This window comes from Microcaecilia unicolor, unplaced genomic scaffold (genome assembly GCF_901765095.1).
Source record: "Microcaecilia unicolor unplaced genomic scaffold, aMicUni1.1, whole genome shotgun sequence".
Lineage (NCBI taxonomy): Eukaryota > Metazoa > Chordata > Amphibia > Gymnophiona > Siphonopidae > Microcaecilia > Microcaecilia unicolor.
Genome location: NW_021963345.1, coordinates 3233888 through 3253571, shown reverse-complemented (window position 1 = coordinate 3253571; position 19684 = coordinate 3233888). Strand labels below are relative to the sequence as shown.

The following is a 19684-nucleotide window of genomic DNA, read 5'->3' as shown; positions in this document are numbered from 1 at the left end:
CACGTTAGAGAACGTAGTTCTTACCTTGAATGGTGCTGAAAGAGGGCATTGTACACCATTGTGCCAGCTCTGTCCTACTGCTAATCTTAGTACCAGGGGACTCTTTGCCAGTGGGGCACAACCTCTGATCTGCAGTTAACTGTGAGTAAACGTGGTTATTCAAGAAAGGACTTTTTCAGAGAGATTAGTCTTCAGGTGTGAACTGGTGTGCCAAAGTTATACAGCAGCAATAAGTCCTAGAGGCTGTATGCAAGTCCCTGGAGCAATTTTAGTGGGTGCTGTACATTTGTGGGTAGTGGGTTTGGGGGGCTCAGCTCCCAAAGTAAGGGAGCTATGCAAGTGGGAGCTTTTCTGAAGTCCACCGCAGTGACCCCTAGGGTGGCTGGTTGGTGTCCTGGCATGTCAGGGGGGCCAGTGCACTAAAAATGCTGGCTCCTCCCACGGCCAAATGCCTTGAATTTGGCCAGGGTTTGAGATGGCCGACATAACTTTCCATTATCGCTGAAAAACAAACCCGGCCATCTCAAACCCAGCGAACTCCACGGCATTTGGCCGGGCTAAACCGATAATACGGTTCTGGCCAGCTGTAGCACCGCCACCAACATAGATTGCCGGCGATCTATTTGGCCGGCGACGTTCGATTATGCCCCTCCACGTCTCATTAATCCATGCTTTTGAATATGCTCTGTAATTTTGTTCTTAATAATAGTCTCTACCATTTTGCCCAGCACTGACGTCAGACTCACCGGTCTATAATTTCCCGGATCTCCTCTGGAACCTTTTTTAAAAATCGGTGTTACATTGGCCACTCTCCAATCTTCTGGTACCAAGCTCGACTCTCAGGATAAATTACATATTTCTAACAATAGCTCCGCAAGTTCATTTTTCAGTTCTATCAGTACTCTGGGATAAATACCATCCGGTCCAGGAGATTTGCTACTCTTCAGTTTGTAGAACTGCCCCATTACATCCTCCAGGTTTACAGACTCATCAGCTTCGAATACCATTTCCGGCACCGGTATCCCACCCAAATCTTCCTCGGTGAAGACCGAAGCAAAGAATTAATTTAATCTCTCCGCTATGGCTTTGTCTTCCCTGATTGCCCCTTTTACTCCTCGGTCATCTAGCTGTCCAACTGATTCTTTTGCCAGCTTCCTGCTTTTAATATACCTAAAAGTTTTTTACTATGTGTTCTTGCCTCCAACACAATCTTTTCTCGAAGTCCCTCTTAGCATTCTCTATCAGCACTTTGCATTTGACTTGACATTCCTTATGCTGTTTCTTATTATTTTCAGTCAGTTCCTTCTTCCATTTTCTGAAGGATTTTCTTTTAGCTCTAATAGCTTCCTTCACCTCACTTTTTAACCATGTCGGCTGTCGTTTTGTCTTCCGCCCTCCTTTTTTAATATGCGGAATATATTTGGTCTGGGCTTCCAGGATGGTGTTTTTGAACAGCATCCATGCCTGATGTAAATTTTTGACCTTCGCAGTTGCTCCTCTAAATTTTTTTTCACTGTTCTTCTCATTTTATCATAGTCTCCTTTTGTAAAGTTAAACGCTAACGTATTTGATTTCCTATGTATACTTACTTCAAAGCTAATATCAAATCTGGTCATATTATGATCACTGTTATCAAGCAGCCCTTCAGGATTCTGGAATCTTGCTATTCTTTGGGTTTCTACATGGAATCTTGTCACTCTTTGGGATTCCAGAAACTTCTTGGATTCTACATGGACTGTTGCTACTCTGAGATTCTGCATGTAATCTTGACACTCTTTATTATTTTTAAATCTTTATTTTAGAAACTTTTCCATAAGATCAAAGCATGAAAGGCCAAGTGAATAACAACTCAAAAGCAGATTAAACAGCACATAGTGTTACATACCCACATACCCCCCTCAACCACCCCCCCAACCTTAAGCATGATCCCCTAACACTTCAACTATTCAACAGCGTAGAGGGTCCAGGTCCAGCAGACTACTGTATAAACAAGTCCCAAATGCGATGGTAATCTTGTCGCTCTTTAGAATTCCAGAATCTTGCTATTCTCTGAGGTCCTACATGGACTGTTGCTACTCTTTGAGATTCTGCATGGAATCTTGTTACTCTTTAGGATTCCAGAATCTTGCTATTCTCTGAGGTCCTACATGGACTGTTGCTACTCTTTGAGATTCTGCATGGAATCTTGTTACTCTTTAGGATTCCAGAATCTTTTTATTCTTTGGGGTTCTACATGGAATGGTGCCACAATTTGGATTTCTGCCAGATACTTGTGACCTGGCTTGGCTACTGTTTGGAAAACAGGATACTGGGCTAGTTGGGCCATTGGTCTGACTCAGTATGGCTACTCTTATATTCTTATGTTCAAAGGAGAGACAGTGCTTGCTCTGTAACCCTTGCAGTCTAGCCTGGACCCACAACGTCTGAGGAAATTTGCAAATCATCATGAGCATCTTATATTATATATGACTTCTATTCCTCAGATACCTATATTTATAAGACATTGGACAAATCAAAAATTTAGGAATTATTATTTCCAAATCTAACACATTCAATTATTAAGTATCCAAAATTCAGGAGTTAAAATTTCCAAATCTACTACTTATCACTTCTATAGCACAGTTTACAATTTAATCAGGTCAGACAAACAGGACAAATAAGGGATAAGGGAATTAATAAGTTGGGAAAGATAAAATATACAAGGGTACTACACAGGTGAATAGGGGTTAGGAGTTAAAAGCAGCATCAAAAACAGGGTTCCTGGGGACAAGTGTAGGGAGAGATAAGAGTGGAGAGGTACTGAGGAGCAGTAGCGTGAATGCACTTGTAAGTCAATAAGAGGAGTTCGAACTGTATGCAGAAACAGATAGGGAGCCAATGAAGTGAGTTGAGGAGAGGGCTAATATGAGCATAGCGACACTGGTGGAATGTAAGTCATGAAGCAGAATTTTGAACAGATTGAAGGGGAGAAAGATGGTTTAGTGGGAGACCTGTGAGAAGCAAGTTGCAATAGTCTAAGTGAAAGGTGATAAGAGTGTGAATAAGGGTTTTGGTAGTGTGCTGTCACGTTTTCAAAGCTGGAAACTGGTTGTGAGCCCTTGGGCCACTGCCGAGGAGCGGCAGTGGCAGGCAAAACCACCCCACACCGGAGACTAGGCAAATCTCAGGCAAGCAGTTAGGCTTCACCTGCACTTGGCCACTTTTCACCCAGAGTTGAGCTCTGGGCTTCAGGTGGCCGGCAGGACTTGCTGGACAGGGCAGGACTGGATAACAGCAAGGCAGCACAGGGACTGAGGGTCAAAGGGGAAAGGGAGGAACATGGGCAGCAAGGCATGAAACCAGGCAAGGAAGGGAAAGCTAAAGGGCAGAACAGAAGGCTGCAGAACAGCCACTAAACAGGGAGCAAACACTGACTAACAAGACACAGAACTAAGAGCTGCAAGCAGCCCCAAAGCCAGAACACAGACAAACAGAAACTAAACACAGAATTACAAACAAGAAACCAGGCAAGGAAAGCAAGCAAACCTAAACTAAACACAGACTAACTAGAAATAGGCAAGAATCTCAGGCAACAACCGGACTAGCAGAAGTGCAACAAGCACCAACATACCAGGGCCTTAGACGCAATGCAAAGGCAAAGGCAGAGAGGTTCCAAATGGCTAATAAGCCCAGCAGGCAGCTGAGACTCAGGTGCAACAATCACCAGGCAACTAAGGGTCGGGCAGCCTGGAAGATCCGGACTGGACTGAGCTGAAATCTGGAACGGGTGACAGCACACCGACAATCTAATACAGCCAGCACACAGAGACGGAGACAAAACTAACTCACAAAGAACAGACAGAAGCCAGCTCAGAAGCTGACCACAGGAAATAAGGTGAGTCTGAGAGGGGTCACGGCCACAGACGTGACATGTGCTTAGAAAGGAAAGGACAAATTTTGGTGATATGGATATGTGCTGAGAAAGAGAGCGAGGTGTCAAAGATAACCCCAAGGTTACGAGCTGATGAGACAGGGAGGATGACAGTGTTATCCACAGAGATAGAAAATGGAGGAAGAGGAGAGGTGGGATGGGATTAGGGGGAAAGTCAAGAAACTCAGTATTGGTTAAGTTTAGTTTCACATTGCGGTGAGACATCAAGGCAGCAATGTCAGACAGGCAGGCTGAGACTTGGGCCTCAATTCCTACTGAAATTTCTGGTGTGGAGAGGTAGATCTGGGAGTCATGAGCATAAAGGTGATACTGAAAACCATGGGATGAGATCCGAACACCAATGGAAGAAGTATAGATGGAAAAAAGATGAGGTTTCAAGACACAGCCCTGAGGTACACCAACTAATAGTGGGGTAGAGGTGGAGGAGGATCCACCAGAGTATACACTAAAAGTGTGATGGGAGAGATAAGAAAAAAAACAGGAAAGAACAGAGCCTTGAAATCCAAGTGAGGACAGCATATCAAGGAGTAGGCGGTGATCAACAGTGTCAAAAGCAGCAGATAGATGAAGAAGGATGAGGATAGAATAGAGACCTTTGGATCTGGCCAAGAACAAGTCATTGGAGACTTAGCAAGGGCTGTTTCAGTTGAGTGAAGATGGCAAAAGCCAGATTGAAGTGGATAAAAGAATAGCTTGAGATGAAAGAAAGTCAACACAATGACGATGAAAAGCACGTTCTAGAATCTTGGATAGGAAAGGATGGAGGGAGATGGGGAGATTTTTTTATTTATTTATGTTACATTTGTACCCTGCACTTTTTCCCACTCATGGCAGGCTCAATGCAGCAGGCAATGGAGGGTTAAGTGACTTGCCCAGAATCACAAGGAGCTGCCTGTGCCGGGAATCGAACTCAGTTCCTCAGGACCAAAGTCCACCACCCTAACCACTAGGCCACTCCTCCACTCATACACAGATAGCTGTAAGGACAGGTTGAGTCCAATGAAGTTTTTTTGAGGAATGGTGTAACTATGGCATGTTTGAAGGCATCAAGAACAGTTGCATTGGAAAGTGAAAGATTAAGGATATGACATATAGAAGGGATGACAGTAGGAGAGATAGTGCTACGTAGATGGGTAGGAATAGGATCAGATTAACCGGTAATCAGTTTGGAGGAGGAAAGAAAATGTACAGTTTCCTTTTCAATGATTTCAGAAAAGGAAGAAAAGGAGCCAGGGGTTGAAGGGGGGTTGAGAGAATGGAATGAGGGAAGGAGAGGTGGAGATGACTTGGTTGAGAGTTCAAGGTTAATCTTGTGAACCTTATCATGAAAGTACTCAGCCAGAGTCTGGGGAGAAAGTGAAGGGGGAGTTGGAGGTGAAGGCACTTTGAGGAGACAGTTCAGTGTAGCAAAGAGACGCTGAGGGTTTGAACCAAGAGAGTTTGTCAACTGGATGTAATAGTCCTGTTTGGTAAGTGAAAGATCACACTGGAAGGAGGTCAGCAAGAATTTGAATGTAAGAAGTCATCATGGGCACGGGATTTCAGCCAAAGTAGCAACAGAATCTCAAATAGTAACAACAGAATCTTAAATAGTAGCAACATTCCATGTAGAATCTCAAATAGTAGCAACAGAATCTCAAAACATTCCATGTAGAATCTCAAATAGTAGGAACAGAATCTCAAATAGTAGCAACATTCCATGGAGAATCTCAAATAGGGAAAGGGAAATGGGACTTGATATAGATTTTCAACTCATATAATGGACCGATGAAGAACTGGGTGTTATCCACTTCCTATAAATAGGAGCAGTGGCTCTCAAGGAAACGCACTTCTGATGGTCCTAAGAACTAATTTAATGCATTAGATCTTTACACTACAGAAGCCTGATCCAGCTTGTTCCAGTCTGTCTGCTCCAGCTTGTTCCAGTCCGCCTAATCCAGCTCATTCTAGTCCGCCTGCTCCTGCTCCAAACCATTCCAGCTTGTTCCAGTCCTGCTGCTGTGCTCTCCACTGCACTCACCTGCTCCTGCCTGCCTGCTGCCCAATCACTTGCTCCTGCCTGCTAGCCACTCAACCTGCCTACTAGCCAATCACCTGTTCCTGCCCGCCTGCCTGCTAGCCAATCGATCAGCCAGCCGCTTGTTAGCCCTTCAACTTGCCTGCCTGTCTGCCCATCAACAACCTGCCACTTTACTAGCCCTTCACCCTCCTGACTGACTGCTCATCCTGAAACCTGCCTGCTTCCCAGCCCATCTTCCTGCCAGCTCATCGTTCCCCTGCCCGATTGCTCACCCTCACCTGCCTGTCTCCCAGCTCATCTACCTGCCCCCGTGAACACCTCAGTCACTACTCATGGCCCCCATTTACATTCTATTCCTTGCCCTGTCCCTCCCTAATCTTTTCCCCCTCCCACCGCTGTATACCACACAAACTCACTGCCCATCCATGTTCTCTCCCGTCCTGCTCACTACTGCAATACCCTACCTACCCCTGTCCCCCACCACCTCACCATCCCTATTGTCCTCCTCCTCCTTCCTATCTCTCAACCTTCAACACCTCCTTCCTGCCATGAACCCTTCCCCATTCCTCCTAAGCGCATCCCGTCTTCGTCGCCTTCGTCGCCCTACCTCCCCAACCCTTCTCCGCACTCTCTTGCTCCTTCTCCTGCTATCTGCGGGAGACATCAATCCCAACCCAGATCCCCCACACCTGTCCTCGTCTTCATCTCATTTATGCAAACATTTCCACGATATCTCCAATCTCATCTCTATTCCCCTCCTCCCCCCTCCTCCCTCCCCTTCTCGTGTGCCCTGTGGAATGCCCGCTCGGTCTGCAACAAACTTTCCTTCACCCACGATCTCTTCATCTCCCATTCCCTTCAACTGCTCGCCCTAACTGAAACCCGGCTCACCCCTGACGACTCTGCCTCAATCGCGGCCCTATGCCACGGAGGTTATCTTTTCTCCCATTCGCCCCACCCAGTTGGCCGCGGTGGCGGCATTGGGCTACTACTTTCGCCCTCCTGCAGTTTTCAACCTCTCCTTCTACCACAGTCTCACTGCTTCTCATCCTTTGAAGTTCACTCCATCCGTCTATTCTACCCGATGCCACGCAGAGTTGCAGTCATTTACCGCCCCCCTGATAAGTCCCTCCCTTCTTTCCTTACCGACTTTGATGCCTGGCTCTCCGTTTTTCTTGAGCCCTCATCCCCATCCCTCATTCTTGGTGACTTTAACATACACACTGATAACCCATCCGACTCATACGCTTCTCAGTTCCTCACTCTAACCTCCTCTTTCAACCTCCAACTGAGCTCCACCACCCCTACGTCCTCTATTCTACCTGCTCACCCTCCAATTTCCGTGCATCAGCTCTTCCTCTCTCTGACCATCACCTGATCACATTCACACTTCATCACCCTCCCCCTCAGTCTCACCCAACACTAACCACTACTTCCAGGAATCTCCAGGCTGTTGACCCCCCCACCTTATCCTCTAGTATCTCTGATCTCCTCCCTTCCATCATGTCCTCCGAGTCTGTTGACAAAGCTGTCTCCACTTACAATGCCACTCTCTCCTCTGCTCTAGACACCCTTGCACCGTCCATCTCCCGTCCCACAAGGCATACCAATCCTCAGCCCTGGCTGACCCCTTGCACCCGATACCTTCGCTTGTGCGCCAGTTCGGCTGAACGCCTCTGAAGGAAATCTCGCACCCATACTGATTTCATTCACTACAAATTCATGCTATCCTCCTTCTAGTCCTCCCTATTCCTCGCCAAACAGGACTATTACACCCAATTGACTAATTCCCTCAGCTCTAACCCTCGTCGTCTCTTCGCCACCCTCAACTCCCTCCTCAAAGTGCCCTCCGCTCCCAACCCCCTTCACTCTCTCCCCAATCTCCTGCCGACTACTTCCGCGACAAGGTCAGAAGATCAACCTCGAATTCACCACCAAACCTTCTCCTCCTCTTCATCCTATAACCCACTCTCTCAACCAACCAACCCAGGCCTCCTTCTCCTCTTTTCCTGATATCACCGAAGAGGAAACCATCTCCTCTTCCTCGAAATGCACCACCTGTTCCTCAGACCCCATCCCCACCAACTTACTTAACACCATCTCTCCTACTATCACCCCCCACCCATCTGTCATATCCTCAGCCTCTCCACTGCAACTGTCCCGGACACCTTCAAGCATGCTGTAGTCACACCACTCCTCAAAAAACCATCACTTGACCCTACCTGTCCCTCCAACTACCGCCCCATTTCCCTCCTACCCTTCCTCTCCAAGATACTTGAATGCGCCGTTCACAGCCGCTGCCTTGATTTTCTCTCCTCTCATGTCATCCTCGATCCACTTCAATCCAGCTTTCGCCCCCTACACTCGACAGAAACGGCACTATCTAAAGTCTGCAATGACCTGTTCCTCACCAAATCCAAAGGTCACTACTCCATCCTCATCCTCCTCGACCTATCCGCCGCTTTTGACACTGTCAATCACAACTTACTTCTTGATACACTATCCTCTTTTGGGTTCCAGGGCTCTGTCCTCTCCTGGTTCTCCTCTTATCTCTCCCATCGTACCTTCAGAGTACACTCTCATGGATCTTCCTCCACCCCTATCCCGCTCTCTGTTGGAGTTCCTCAGGGATCTGTCCTTGGACCCCTTCTTTTTTCAATCTACACCTCTTCCCTGGGCTCCCTGATCTCATCTCATGGTTTCCACTATCATCTTTATGCTGACGACATCCAGTTTTATCTCTCCATACCAGACATCACTGTGGAAACCCAGGCCAAAGTATCGGCCTGCTTATCCGACATTGCTGCCTGGATGTCCAACCGCCACCTGAAACTGAACATGGCCAAGACCGAACTTATTGTCTTCCCACCCAAGCCCACTTCTCCTCTCCCTTCGCTCTCTATCTCAGTTGATAGCACCCTCATTGTCCCCGTCTCATCTGCCCGCAACCTCGGTGTCATCTTCTACTCCTCCCTCTCCTTCTCTGTGCATATCCAGCAGATAGCCAAGACCTGTCGCTTCTTCCTCTATAACATTAGCAAAATTCACCCCTTCCTCTCTGAGCACACCACCTGAACTCTCATCCACTCTCTCATTACCTCTCGCCTTGACTACTGCAACCTACTCCTCACTGGCCTCCCACTTAGCCATCTATCCCCCCTTCAGTCCGTTCAGAATTCTGCTGCACGTCTTATCTTCCGCCTTGACCGATATACTCATATTACCCCTCTCCTCAAGTCACTTCACTGGCTTCCGATCAGATACCACATACAGTTCAAGCTTCTCCTACTAACCTACAAATGCACTCGATCTGCAACCCCTCCTTACCTTTCTACCCTCATCTCCCCTTACGTTCCTACCCGTAACCTCCGCTCTCAAGACAAATCCCTCCTTTCAGTACCCTTCTCCACCACCGCCAACTCCAGGCTCCGCCCTTTCTGCCTCGCCTCACCCCATGCTTGTAACAAACTCCCTGAGCCCATACGCCAGGCCCCCTCCCTGCCCATCTTCAAATCCTTGCTCAAAGCCCACCTCTTCAATGTCGCCTTCGGCACCTAATCACAACATCTCTACTCAGAAAATCTAGACTGCCCCAACTTGACATTTCGTCCTTTAGATTGTAAGCTCCTTTGAGCAGGGACTGTCCTTCTCTGTTAAATTGTACAGCGCTGCGTAACCCTAGTAGCGCTCTAGAAATGTTAAGTAGTAGTAGTAGTAGATTGAGTTATATTATTATACTGTAGTTTTGAAGTTTTCATCCATACAATGTTTGGGACATTTTGCAACTATATCACTGGCTTAGCCACAGGTGGGCCTGAGTGGGCCGGGGCCCACCCACTTTGGGCTCAGGCCCGCCTAACAGTAGCACACATTTAGCAGTAGCTGGTGGGGATCCCAAGCTCAGCCAGCTCAGATTTCCCCCTGATGGTAATGAAAACGCTACTGTCCACAATAACGGCACCTGCGCATGCTCAGTTTTCAGCGCATGCCTGCTGCAGACTGCCAAGATGGAAAGAAGCGTTTTCTCACCAGCTGAGATATTTTTTGGGTGGTTGTTGGGGGGGAGGGGGGAGAACACTTGGTGCCCACCCACTTCTTGCCTAGGCCCACCCAAAATCTGTTGTCTGGCTATGCCCCTGAACTATATGACAGCGTTTTGGTATGAAATGAGTCACATTTGCTCTTACCCACAGTATAGATAGTAAAGAATTTGGGGGGCAAAATTCATTAGGACTTATCCAGGTTGAAGTGTTTCTGATTTGGATAAGTCCTGCTGATTTGGATAGGTCATACCTCCTCAGTGCTGAGTGTTGGGCCATGAAAAGTCACATCAGCTGGTGTTAAAATTCAGACTGAAGCGGTCAGTACTCCTTTAGACCTACTTGTGAATTGGAGGGAAATTTTCTTGAGCTAAATATGCAATTATTTGACTCTTTCCATTATAAAGAAAATTGTTATGCAATTTAGAACTATTTTAAAGTTAACTTTTTTGTTATCTTAAATTGTAGATATATTTATTTATGTGTTGCATTTGTATCCCACATTTTCCCACCTATTTGCAGGTTCAATGTGGCTTACATTGTTCCGTCATGGCGATCACTATTTCCAGAGTGAGAGATACAAGTGGTATTGCATTAGAGAATATTATTGACATTTTATGTTAAACAATTAATATAAAGAATTCATATTCAGAATTAAAGATAGAGTGGCAATCATGTTAAAGTTCATTCGTGGTAGAGTAGACTTTGGTAGTCGGGTATAGAGATTTAGGTTATATCTAGTTCAGGCTTAAGTTATGTTGTTTGGTAGTTAGGATGTATCCTTGTGGTATGCCTTCTTGAACAGGCAATAATGAGCCAGGCAAGGTTTTTCCATTTTGTCTCAAGTTCTTGATTTAATGCCACACCGACTCACCCATTCTTAGTTAGAATTGCTGAGTTCATGATTGGCAAAAGATACTAAATGAACTGATATTATTGTACTGTGTTACAATTTTGGTCCTTCCTGCACTGCAAATCTTGCTAAGATTTGGATTTGGGTTCCAGATACAAACATAGCACCAATGGGAATAGCGAATCAGAGTTCAACGAAGTATAATGCTGCTGCAATATTAGCCATCGATGGGAATTTAAACAAAGATTCCCGGAAAGGCTCCTGTACCCATACTGAATTTGCTACAGGGTCCTGGTGGCGGTTGGATCTACGGCGTTCCTGGAAAATTGCATCCATCGTGGTACTGAACCGGGAAGACTGTTGCTCGCAACGACTGAAGGATGCAGAGATACGCATTGGTGACCGTCCAGACAACAGCAATCCTGTGTGAGTTGATTCCAGTGGTTGCACTCTCAAGTGCTACATTAGAACTCGCCTCTTCTACTTAAAATGTGCTCAGATTACTTTCACCCCACATGGGTACATGAGACTTAGAAATGGAACCATCTGAGATGCTATTAGTCTGAGGGGACGTCTCAATGGGCTTTTGTGGGTTTTATGGGAAATTTCGATAAAAAATATATAAGCATGTTTAAATGTGTTTTAAAACTTGGAAATTCTCTATTTCTGTGGATAACACTCTCATCCTTCTTGTCTCATCAGCTCATAACCTTGGGGTCATCTTCGACTTCTCCCTTTCCTTCTCTGCACATATTCAGCAGACTGCTAAAACCTGTTGTTTCTTTCTCTATAATATCACCAAAATTCGCCCTTTCCTTTCTGAGCACACTACCAGAACCCACATCCACACTCTTATCACCTCTCGCTTAGACTATTGAAACTTGCTTCTCAAAGGTTTCCCACTTAGCCATCTCTCTCCTCTTCAATCTGTTCAAAATTCTGCTGCACGACTAATATTCCACCAGTGTCATTATGCTACTACTACTTAACATTTCTAGAGCGCTACTAGGGTTACGCAGCGCTGTACAGTTTAACAAAGAAGGACAGTCCCTGCTCAATGGAGCTTACAATCTAAAGGACGAAATGTCAAGTTGGGGCAGTCTAGATTTCCTGAATAGAGGTATGGTGGTTAGGTGCTGAAGGCGACATTGAAGAGTTGGGCTTTGAGCATATTAGTCCTCTCCTCAAGTCACTTCACTGGCTTCCTATCCGTTTCCACATACAGTTCAAACTCCTCTTATTGACCTATAAGTGCATTCACTCTGCAGCTCCTCAGTACCTCTCCACTCTCATCTCTCCCTACATTCCTCCCCGGGAACTCCGTTCACTGGGTACATCTCTCTTATCTGCACCCTTCTCCTCCACTGCTAACTCCAGACTCTGTTCCTTTTATCTTGCTGCACCATATGCCTGGAATAGACTTCCTGAGCCGGTACGTCAAGCTCCATCTCTGGCCGTCTTCAAATCTAAGCTAAAAGCCCACCTTTTTGATGCTGCTTTTAACTCCTAACCCTTGTTCACTTGTTCAGAACCCTTACTTATCATCCTCACTTAATATTCCCTTATCTCTTGTTTGTCCTGTTTGTCCTAATTAGATTGTAAGCTCTGTCAGGCAGGGACTGCCTCTTCACGTTCAAGTGTACAGCGCTGCATACGTCTAGTAGCGCTATAGAAATGAAAAGTAGTAGTAATTAGTAGTAGTAGTGAGTGGGTTTGGGGGTTTGGGGTCTAATGTAGTTGAAAGCTGGCCCAGTGTCCATAAATATAATTATTAAATTTAAAAGAAAGGGTTTAGAGTCATTAGTGACAAAGAACTGGGGGGGGGGGGGGGTGTTAAAATGTTATTTTCCTGCCCAATGTGTAATAATAACAATAACAATATAACTTATATTCCACTATATACCTCTTGGTTCAAAGCGGATTATATTTACAAAGAAGCTGGAAATTTCCAGAAAGTACAGAGGTGTGGTAGCCGTGTTAGTCTACTCTTAAAGGTTATCAATAGAAATCAAACAAAATAAAACATGGAAAAGAAAATAAGATGATACCTTTTTTATTGGACATAACTTAATACATTTCTTGATTAGCTTTCAAAGGTTGCCCTTCTTCCTCAGATCGGAAATAAGCAAATGTGGTAGCAGATAGTATATATGAGAGAAACATCAAAGCATTACTTTGACAGTCTGACAGAGTGAGAGGGTGGGGGTATGCATGGGGACATCAAAGCATTTCATTGATATTCTAACAGGATGGGTGTTGGTAGGTGAGAGGAGGGTGATAAACAGAGAAATACAGCTTTATGTTTTATAATGGGTTAGAAAACCCAGATCCTTATTAAGTCCTGTCTGTTGGGTGTCAAAATATTCAATCATTCTTATTTCAAAGGTCTTACGTCCCTGTATTGTTTTAAAATTACCGTTCAGTATTCTTACTGTGAAATCACTGGTGCAGTGTTCTGGTCATGTGAAGTGTTGGCCCACAGGGGTGGGGGCCTGACTGGCACCGGCTATTTTCATGTGATGTCTGTGCAGATTGAATCTTGTCTTAAGCATCTGGCCTGTTTCTCCAATATAGCATCCTTCGTTACAGAAAAATAGTCAATATTATAAAACATTAGTATTTAAATTTAATTAAAATGATAGCAACCTAACTAATTATTACAATTCAGGACAGATTTCCTAAATAAATATTTTTAAATTTGTTTACGAAATGGACTGTCACAGAAAGCAGTAAAGCTTGAATATCCTTATCCAGACGAACCTCTTGATTTGAGAAAAGTGATGAGCTGGGATTGGGAATGTCTGTGAAAAGTGGCTGGGTGACTGCAGAGGGATTTAAGAAAGAAAACTAAGCTCAGAGAAAGTTTTTCCATTTTCTTTCAAAATAAATCTAAGATTCTGTTCTGACAGGGCTGTGTTTGTATATAGGGCCTGAACCTGTTTGATGAGTACTGACTTGAACTCCAGAATTTGGCATGAGTGATACTATGACATGAAATGCTGAAGAATTGGGGTTCTTCCTTAATAGGGAAGCAGTATAAGAATAGACATAAGATAGATAAAGATTGTGATTATCCACTTAATTATACTGTGTCTAGTCAAGGAGATAGATTTTCTTATTTAATTTATTAAAGCATAGGATAGAAGGTGACAGCATCCAACTGCAGAAGCTGATGCCAAGAAGCTGGGCCCCAACATACAGCAAGCCTAAATGGATGTGGTAAGGGCTCACACGCTAACCCGGCGATAACCAATGCTAAAAAAATATAAATAATTTTCGAGCACCGGAAATAGCATGTGGCACACATTCCGTGTTACCAATCCCAGGGCTTAGTATTGAGACCTTGAGATGGATTACTTTCTCTGTACAAACATTATCAGCTCTGTCTGCCTTTGTTACCAGAAACGTTCCACAATGCTGTGCCTTAGTTGAATCCTGGTTGAACACACAGAGGGGCATAATCGAATGCAAACGCCCATCTCCATGGGCGTCTATGTCCGAGAATGGGTACGTGAAGGGGCAGGACAGACTGTATTTTCGAAAAAAATGGGCGTCCATCTTTTTTTCGATAATACGGTTTGTGCCGGGCAAATGCATCGGATTTGTGCGGATTTGAGCTGGGTGGTATCGTTTTTCAGCGATAATGGAAACCGAAGGCGCCCACCTCAAAAACGAACAAATCCAAGGCATTGGGTCATGGGAGGGGCCAGGATTCGTAGTGCGCTGGTCCCCATCACATGCCAGGACACCAACCGGGCACCCTAGGAGGCACTTGTAAAAAGTAAAAAAAAAAAAAATACCTCCCAAGTCCATAGCTCCCTTCCTTTGGGTGCTGAGCCCCCCAAGACCCACTGCCCACAACTCTACACCATTACCACAGCCCTTATGGCTGAAGGGGGGCACCCACATGTAGGTACAGTGGGTTTTGGGGGCGGTTTGGAGGGCTCCCATTTACCAGCACAAGTGTAACAGGTAGTGGGGGGCCTGGGTCCATCTGGGTGAAGTCCACTGCACCCACTAACAACTGCTCCAGGGACCTGCATACTGCTGTCATGGAGCTGGGTATGACATTTGAGGCTGGCATATAGACTGGAAAAAAAGTCTTAAAGCTATTTTTTTTGGTGGGAGGGGGTTAGTGACCACTGGGGGAGTCCAGGGAGGTCATCCCCGATTCCCTCCGGTGGTCATCTGGGCAGTTGGGGCATTTTTTGGGACTTGTTCATGAAAACAAGGGTCCAAAAAAAGGGACCCAAATTCACGGTAAAATGCCTTTTTTTCGATTATTGGCCGAAGGCGCCCATCTCTTCTCGGCCGATAAACATGCCCCAGTCCCGCCTTCACCATGCCTCCGACACCCTCCCATCAACTTTGTTTGTTTCCATGATGGAGTGCAGTTGAAGACGCCCAAAATCGGCTTTCGATTATACCGATTTGGTTGAAATATGGGCGCCCATCACTTTCGAAAATAAGACTGACAGTGTCCTGTGTTGAATTAGGAGAAGGTGGTGACTTTCTGACTGAGGAAGGATGATAGCCAAACATCTGACCATTTGAGAACACAATAATTGGGGGTGATCACTGATTAGGTGTCTCAAATTTGAAAGATCCATGGTCAATGTTTTGCCCTCTTAAATCTGCTAAGAGAAAGTCTACAACCCTTATTGTATACCTTCGATTTGTGTGATGGCCCTAGCCTTAATTTTGATTAGACTCAGTTTTGGAATCCCAAAGAATTGTCTTCATATTCCCATGTGTACTTGTGAACACAGTGGATTGTAAATATGATTAAGACCAATGCAGAAAGCTACTGTGGGCAGAAGGCTGCAATTAACAAGCGGCACATGATGCCGAAAGGGTTTCAGTACCGAAGTTATCTCACATGGTAGACATCAGCACACAGCATATTAAAATGAATAGTAAAGAGGCTATCAGTTAATTTGCAGAGAAGTTTCTAAGCTGGGCGAGAACTTCTTGAGAAATGCACTGGAAGGTCTGAAGTGGCATAGAAGGGTTAGTTGAGAGGATTTTAGTGCACTCTTCTGATTGAGGGATCAATATTACCTACATACAAGGGGACCAAGAGAACAACTGTAGGGCCTCAATATTCAGTTCATGGCAAACAGCATTTTTCTAACTGGTGCACAGGGCCATGCCAACCCAGTAAGCGGGGTAAGCACCGCAGGGGGGCGCCTGCCTCTAAGGGCGCCACTGCCGGTCGAGTTCTATTTTCAAAATTAAAAAATAAACCGTACCGTACCACGTTGGTGCGTCGGCGCCTATGCGCATGCGCTGCTGCCTTCCCGCGCACAGCGCTTGGGCTCTCCTCCCTCCCTCCCCATCAGCACATAGACATGTCCGCCTGCGAGCTCTACACCCAGGTAAGTGAAGCGGGGATCTATCTCTTCAGCTGCTCAGCGAGCGGCGGGGGGGAGGGGCGCATTGAGAGAAAGGAGATGACACATGGGGGGGGCGGGGCGCCAACTGATAGTCTGCAGGGGGGCGCCAACGACCCTAGGCACGGCCCTGCTGGTGCAAGCCATGTCTGGGTTCTGGCATTGAATTTCTGGCTATATGACGGTGGTGAACTCATAGCTGGTTACGGTGAAATAAATAAATATAGGAATGACTTTTATGTGGTCCTATTTACGTAGTTACTATGGCTGGTTAGTACTGATTCTGACCGCAGAATGCCCACAAAATAGCCAGTTTCAGCTTGAGTGCTAACTGGATATGTTCAGTTAGCCCCAGGCAGCTGATTTAAATCATTTTAAATATTGAGCCCTCAGTTTCTACTTTTTATTTTTCTGGAATGGGGGCAGAGAGCAAACATGAGGCTAGGACAAACCCTGTCACGGGGCCTCAGGGTGCTGTTGTCATTTCCTTCAAGGTTTCTTCCATCTCATCATGGCAAGGATGGTTATAAACCCTTATTAATCCTGTCTCTGAGTCCTCTCTCTTCTCTCAACAGGATAAGACTGGCCATATTTTAGGTGGGGTCCATCTCTCAATAAACCAGTCATCTTGATTTCTTCCCAAATATCCAGATGTGGCAACATCACTGATATCAGAGCGGGCTCCATCACAACGCTCTGTTGTAATGGGATGGAAGGTCGTTATGTCAGCGTGGTCCTGCCAAATCGCAAGCAGTATTTGACACTTGTGAGGTGAAGGTGTTCCCTCTCCAACATCCTCAAGATCATGTAAGTAGCTGGATCATCCTCTGTTCTCTTACAGTGTCCAGACCCCCAACTCTCAGTCTGAGCTGAGGGTGTCAGGTAGAGATATAACATGGGAAATCCACCGCAGATGTTCTGCTTCTCATTCTTCTCTAGGAATTCTTTAGACTGATATTCAAAAGTATTGACATGGGATATGCAGCATGGCCAAATGTATCCGTCAGGGAAAAGGGATGTGGTTTGGCATAAGGCAAGAGGAGGGAAATAGCTATGGTTTGGTGATAAAATTTAGTCATTCAATATTTCACTTAAATATCCCAAGTACCAAAGAGTAGACATCAGATCTAACATCTGGACATAAATGCATCTGTTCAAGTTACACATGTATTTTCAAAGATGATAGTTATGGGTAATGCATCTGAAAATACTTATAATTTCCTACAGCCAGTTATACATCCAGAGGTCATCATAGTGACCATTAATAAATTCATTCTTAGATTATTAACTCAACTTCCCAATGAAGTTTAATGTGATTGACAGTATTTTTAGCATGTAGGTACAATAAGTTCCTTCCCCAAGGAGCTTACAGTCTGAGTACATGAGGCAATCTCTTATTCTTTGGCAGTTCTGCACTCTCTCTCTTGATTGTCTCACCTGAGGTGTCATAATGTACTCTTCTTCCCTTGTCCAGTATAAACAGGTAGAGGAGCAGTAATCCCAAGCCCTGTGCTATTGTAATAAGTCAGCAAGTTTAACCAGATCAAAATCCCCATGAGAAGAGCTGCTTTCTTAGTTTCCAACTATTTATTACATATAAGCAAACAGATTGTAGAAGCCCAGAGTACCACACTGAATCTGGTTAAACAAAGGAAAAAAGCCTTTCTCTAGGTCTTTCAGTTGTATAGTTGAGAATTGAGTGAATAGTAACTCAGTAGCACAGTAACTGACGCAGAAAAAGAACTGTATGTGCCATCCATTCTTCCCAACAAGTCGAAGCCATTTAAGCAAAACATCACCCCTCTCCTCAGGTCACTTCACTGGCTTCCGATCAGATACCGCATTCAATTCAAGCTTCTCCTTCTTACCTACAAATGCACTCAGTCTGCTGCCCCTCACTACCTTTCTACCCTCTCTCCCCTTACGTTCCCGCCCGAAACCTCCGTTCACTGGACAAATCCCCTCTCAGTACCCTTCTCCACCACCGCCAACTCCAGGTTCCGCTCATTCTGCCTCGCCTCACCCTATGCTTGGAACAACCTTCCTGAGCCCTTACGCCAAGCCCCCTCCCTGCCCGTCTTCAAGTCTTTGCTTAAAGCCCACCTCTTCAATGCTGCGTTCGGCACCTAACCCTTACCGTTCAGTGAATCCAGAATGCCCCAATTTGACTGCCCCTATCGGACCGACCGTTCACTTGTCTATTAGATTGTAAGCTCTTTGAGCAGGGACTGTCTCTCTTTGTTAAATTGTACAGCACTGCGTAACCCTAGTAGCGCTCTAGAAATGTTAAGTAGTAGTAGTAGTAGATAGATAGATAGATAGATAGATAGATAGATAGATAGATGAGATTACAATTGACCAATATCTATCCTTTGAAAATCAAGTCTCTAAAGTGATGTCAAGTACTTTTAACGTGTTCTGGAATCTAAGGAGGCTAAGACAATTTTTCACAAGACCAGTCTTTCATACCTTAGTTTAGTTCAATCTCCTGTTTTAACAAAATTTGACTATTGTAATTCCATCTATGCAGGAATCAAATGTGGTTTTCTTAAAAAAAAACAACCCATAACAACTACAAACCACTCAAAACATATCTGCGTATCTCACTTTGTCAAAGCTGCTCCTCTCCTTCATCATTTACATTGGGTGCCAATAAAGAATAGAATATCATTCAAGCTATGTGTGTATTTAGTCATCAAAATCTGCACGGCATGCCACTATCCTATATGAATGATCTAATTGAATTACCACCACGTAACGCCATTATATCATCCAGAGAATATCTCATCTTACATTTTCCTAGATGCAAGAATGTAATCTACAAAAGAATTCATACTACCAGCTTCTCATATCAAGGCACCAATTCTTGGAACCCTAAACAAATTAGATACACAAATGATTACATGATATTTCAAAGCTTACTGAAAACACATTTTTTCAGTTAGAAACATAGAAACATGACGGCAGATAAAGGCCACATGACCCATCCAGTCTGCCCAACCTCTGTAACCCCTAATTCTTCCTGTTCCTAAGCATCCCACATGCTTATCCCATGAACAGTCCTGGACTCCACCACCTCACCGGGAGGCCATCCCACTCCTCCACCACCCTTTCTGTGAAATAATACTTCCTTAGGTTACTCCTAAGCCTATTCCCTCTCAACTTTGTCATATGCCCCCTCGTTCCAGAGCTCTCCTTCATTTGAAAAAGGCTCTCTTCCTGTACATAAATGCCCTTGAGATATTTAAACGTTTCTATCATGTCTCTTCTCTCCCTCCTCTCTTCCAGCGCACACATGTTGAGGTTCATAAGCCTGTCCCTATAATTTTTGCATTCAAGACCGCTTACTAATTTCGTAGCTGCCATCCTTCAATAAAACAAAGAACTAATTTTGAACTGTACAATGTTTGATCTTTCTATGTCATATTCTATCTCTCTTGGGGCCCT

General features: G+C 45.0%; 1 protein-coding gene across 1 annotated transcript; it reads left to right on the top strand.

Annotated features, from left to right (window-relative positions):
* Positions 1-2904: 2904 nt before the first annotated feature.
* LOC115459221 (fucolectin-5-like) lies at positions 2905-17735 on the top strand. The gene is given in 5 exon segments (XM_030189081.1): positions 2905-2929; positions 10997-11270; positions 16889-16995; positions 16998-17044; positions 17712-17735. Coding segments are annotated over 5 exon segments (477 nt in total).
* Positions 17736-19684: the final 1949 nt, after the last annotated feature.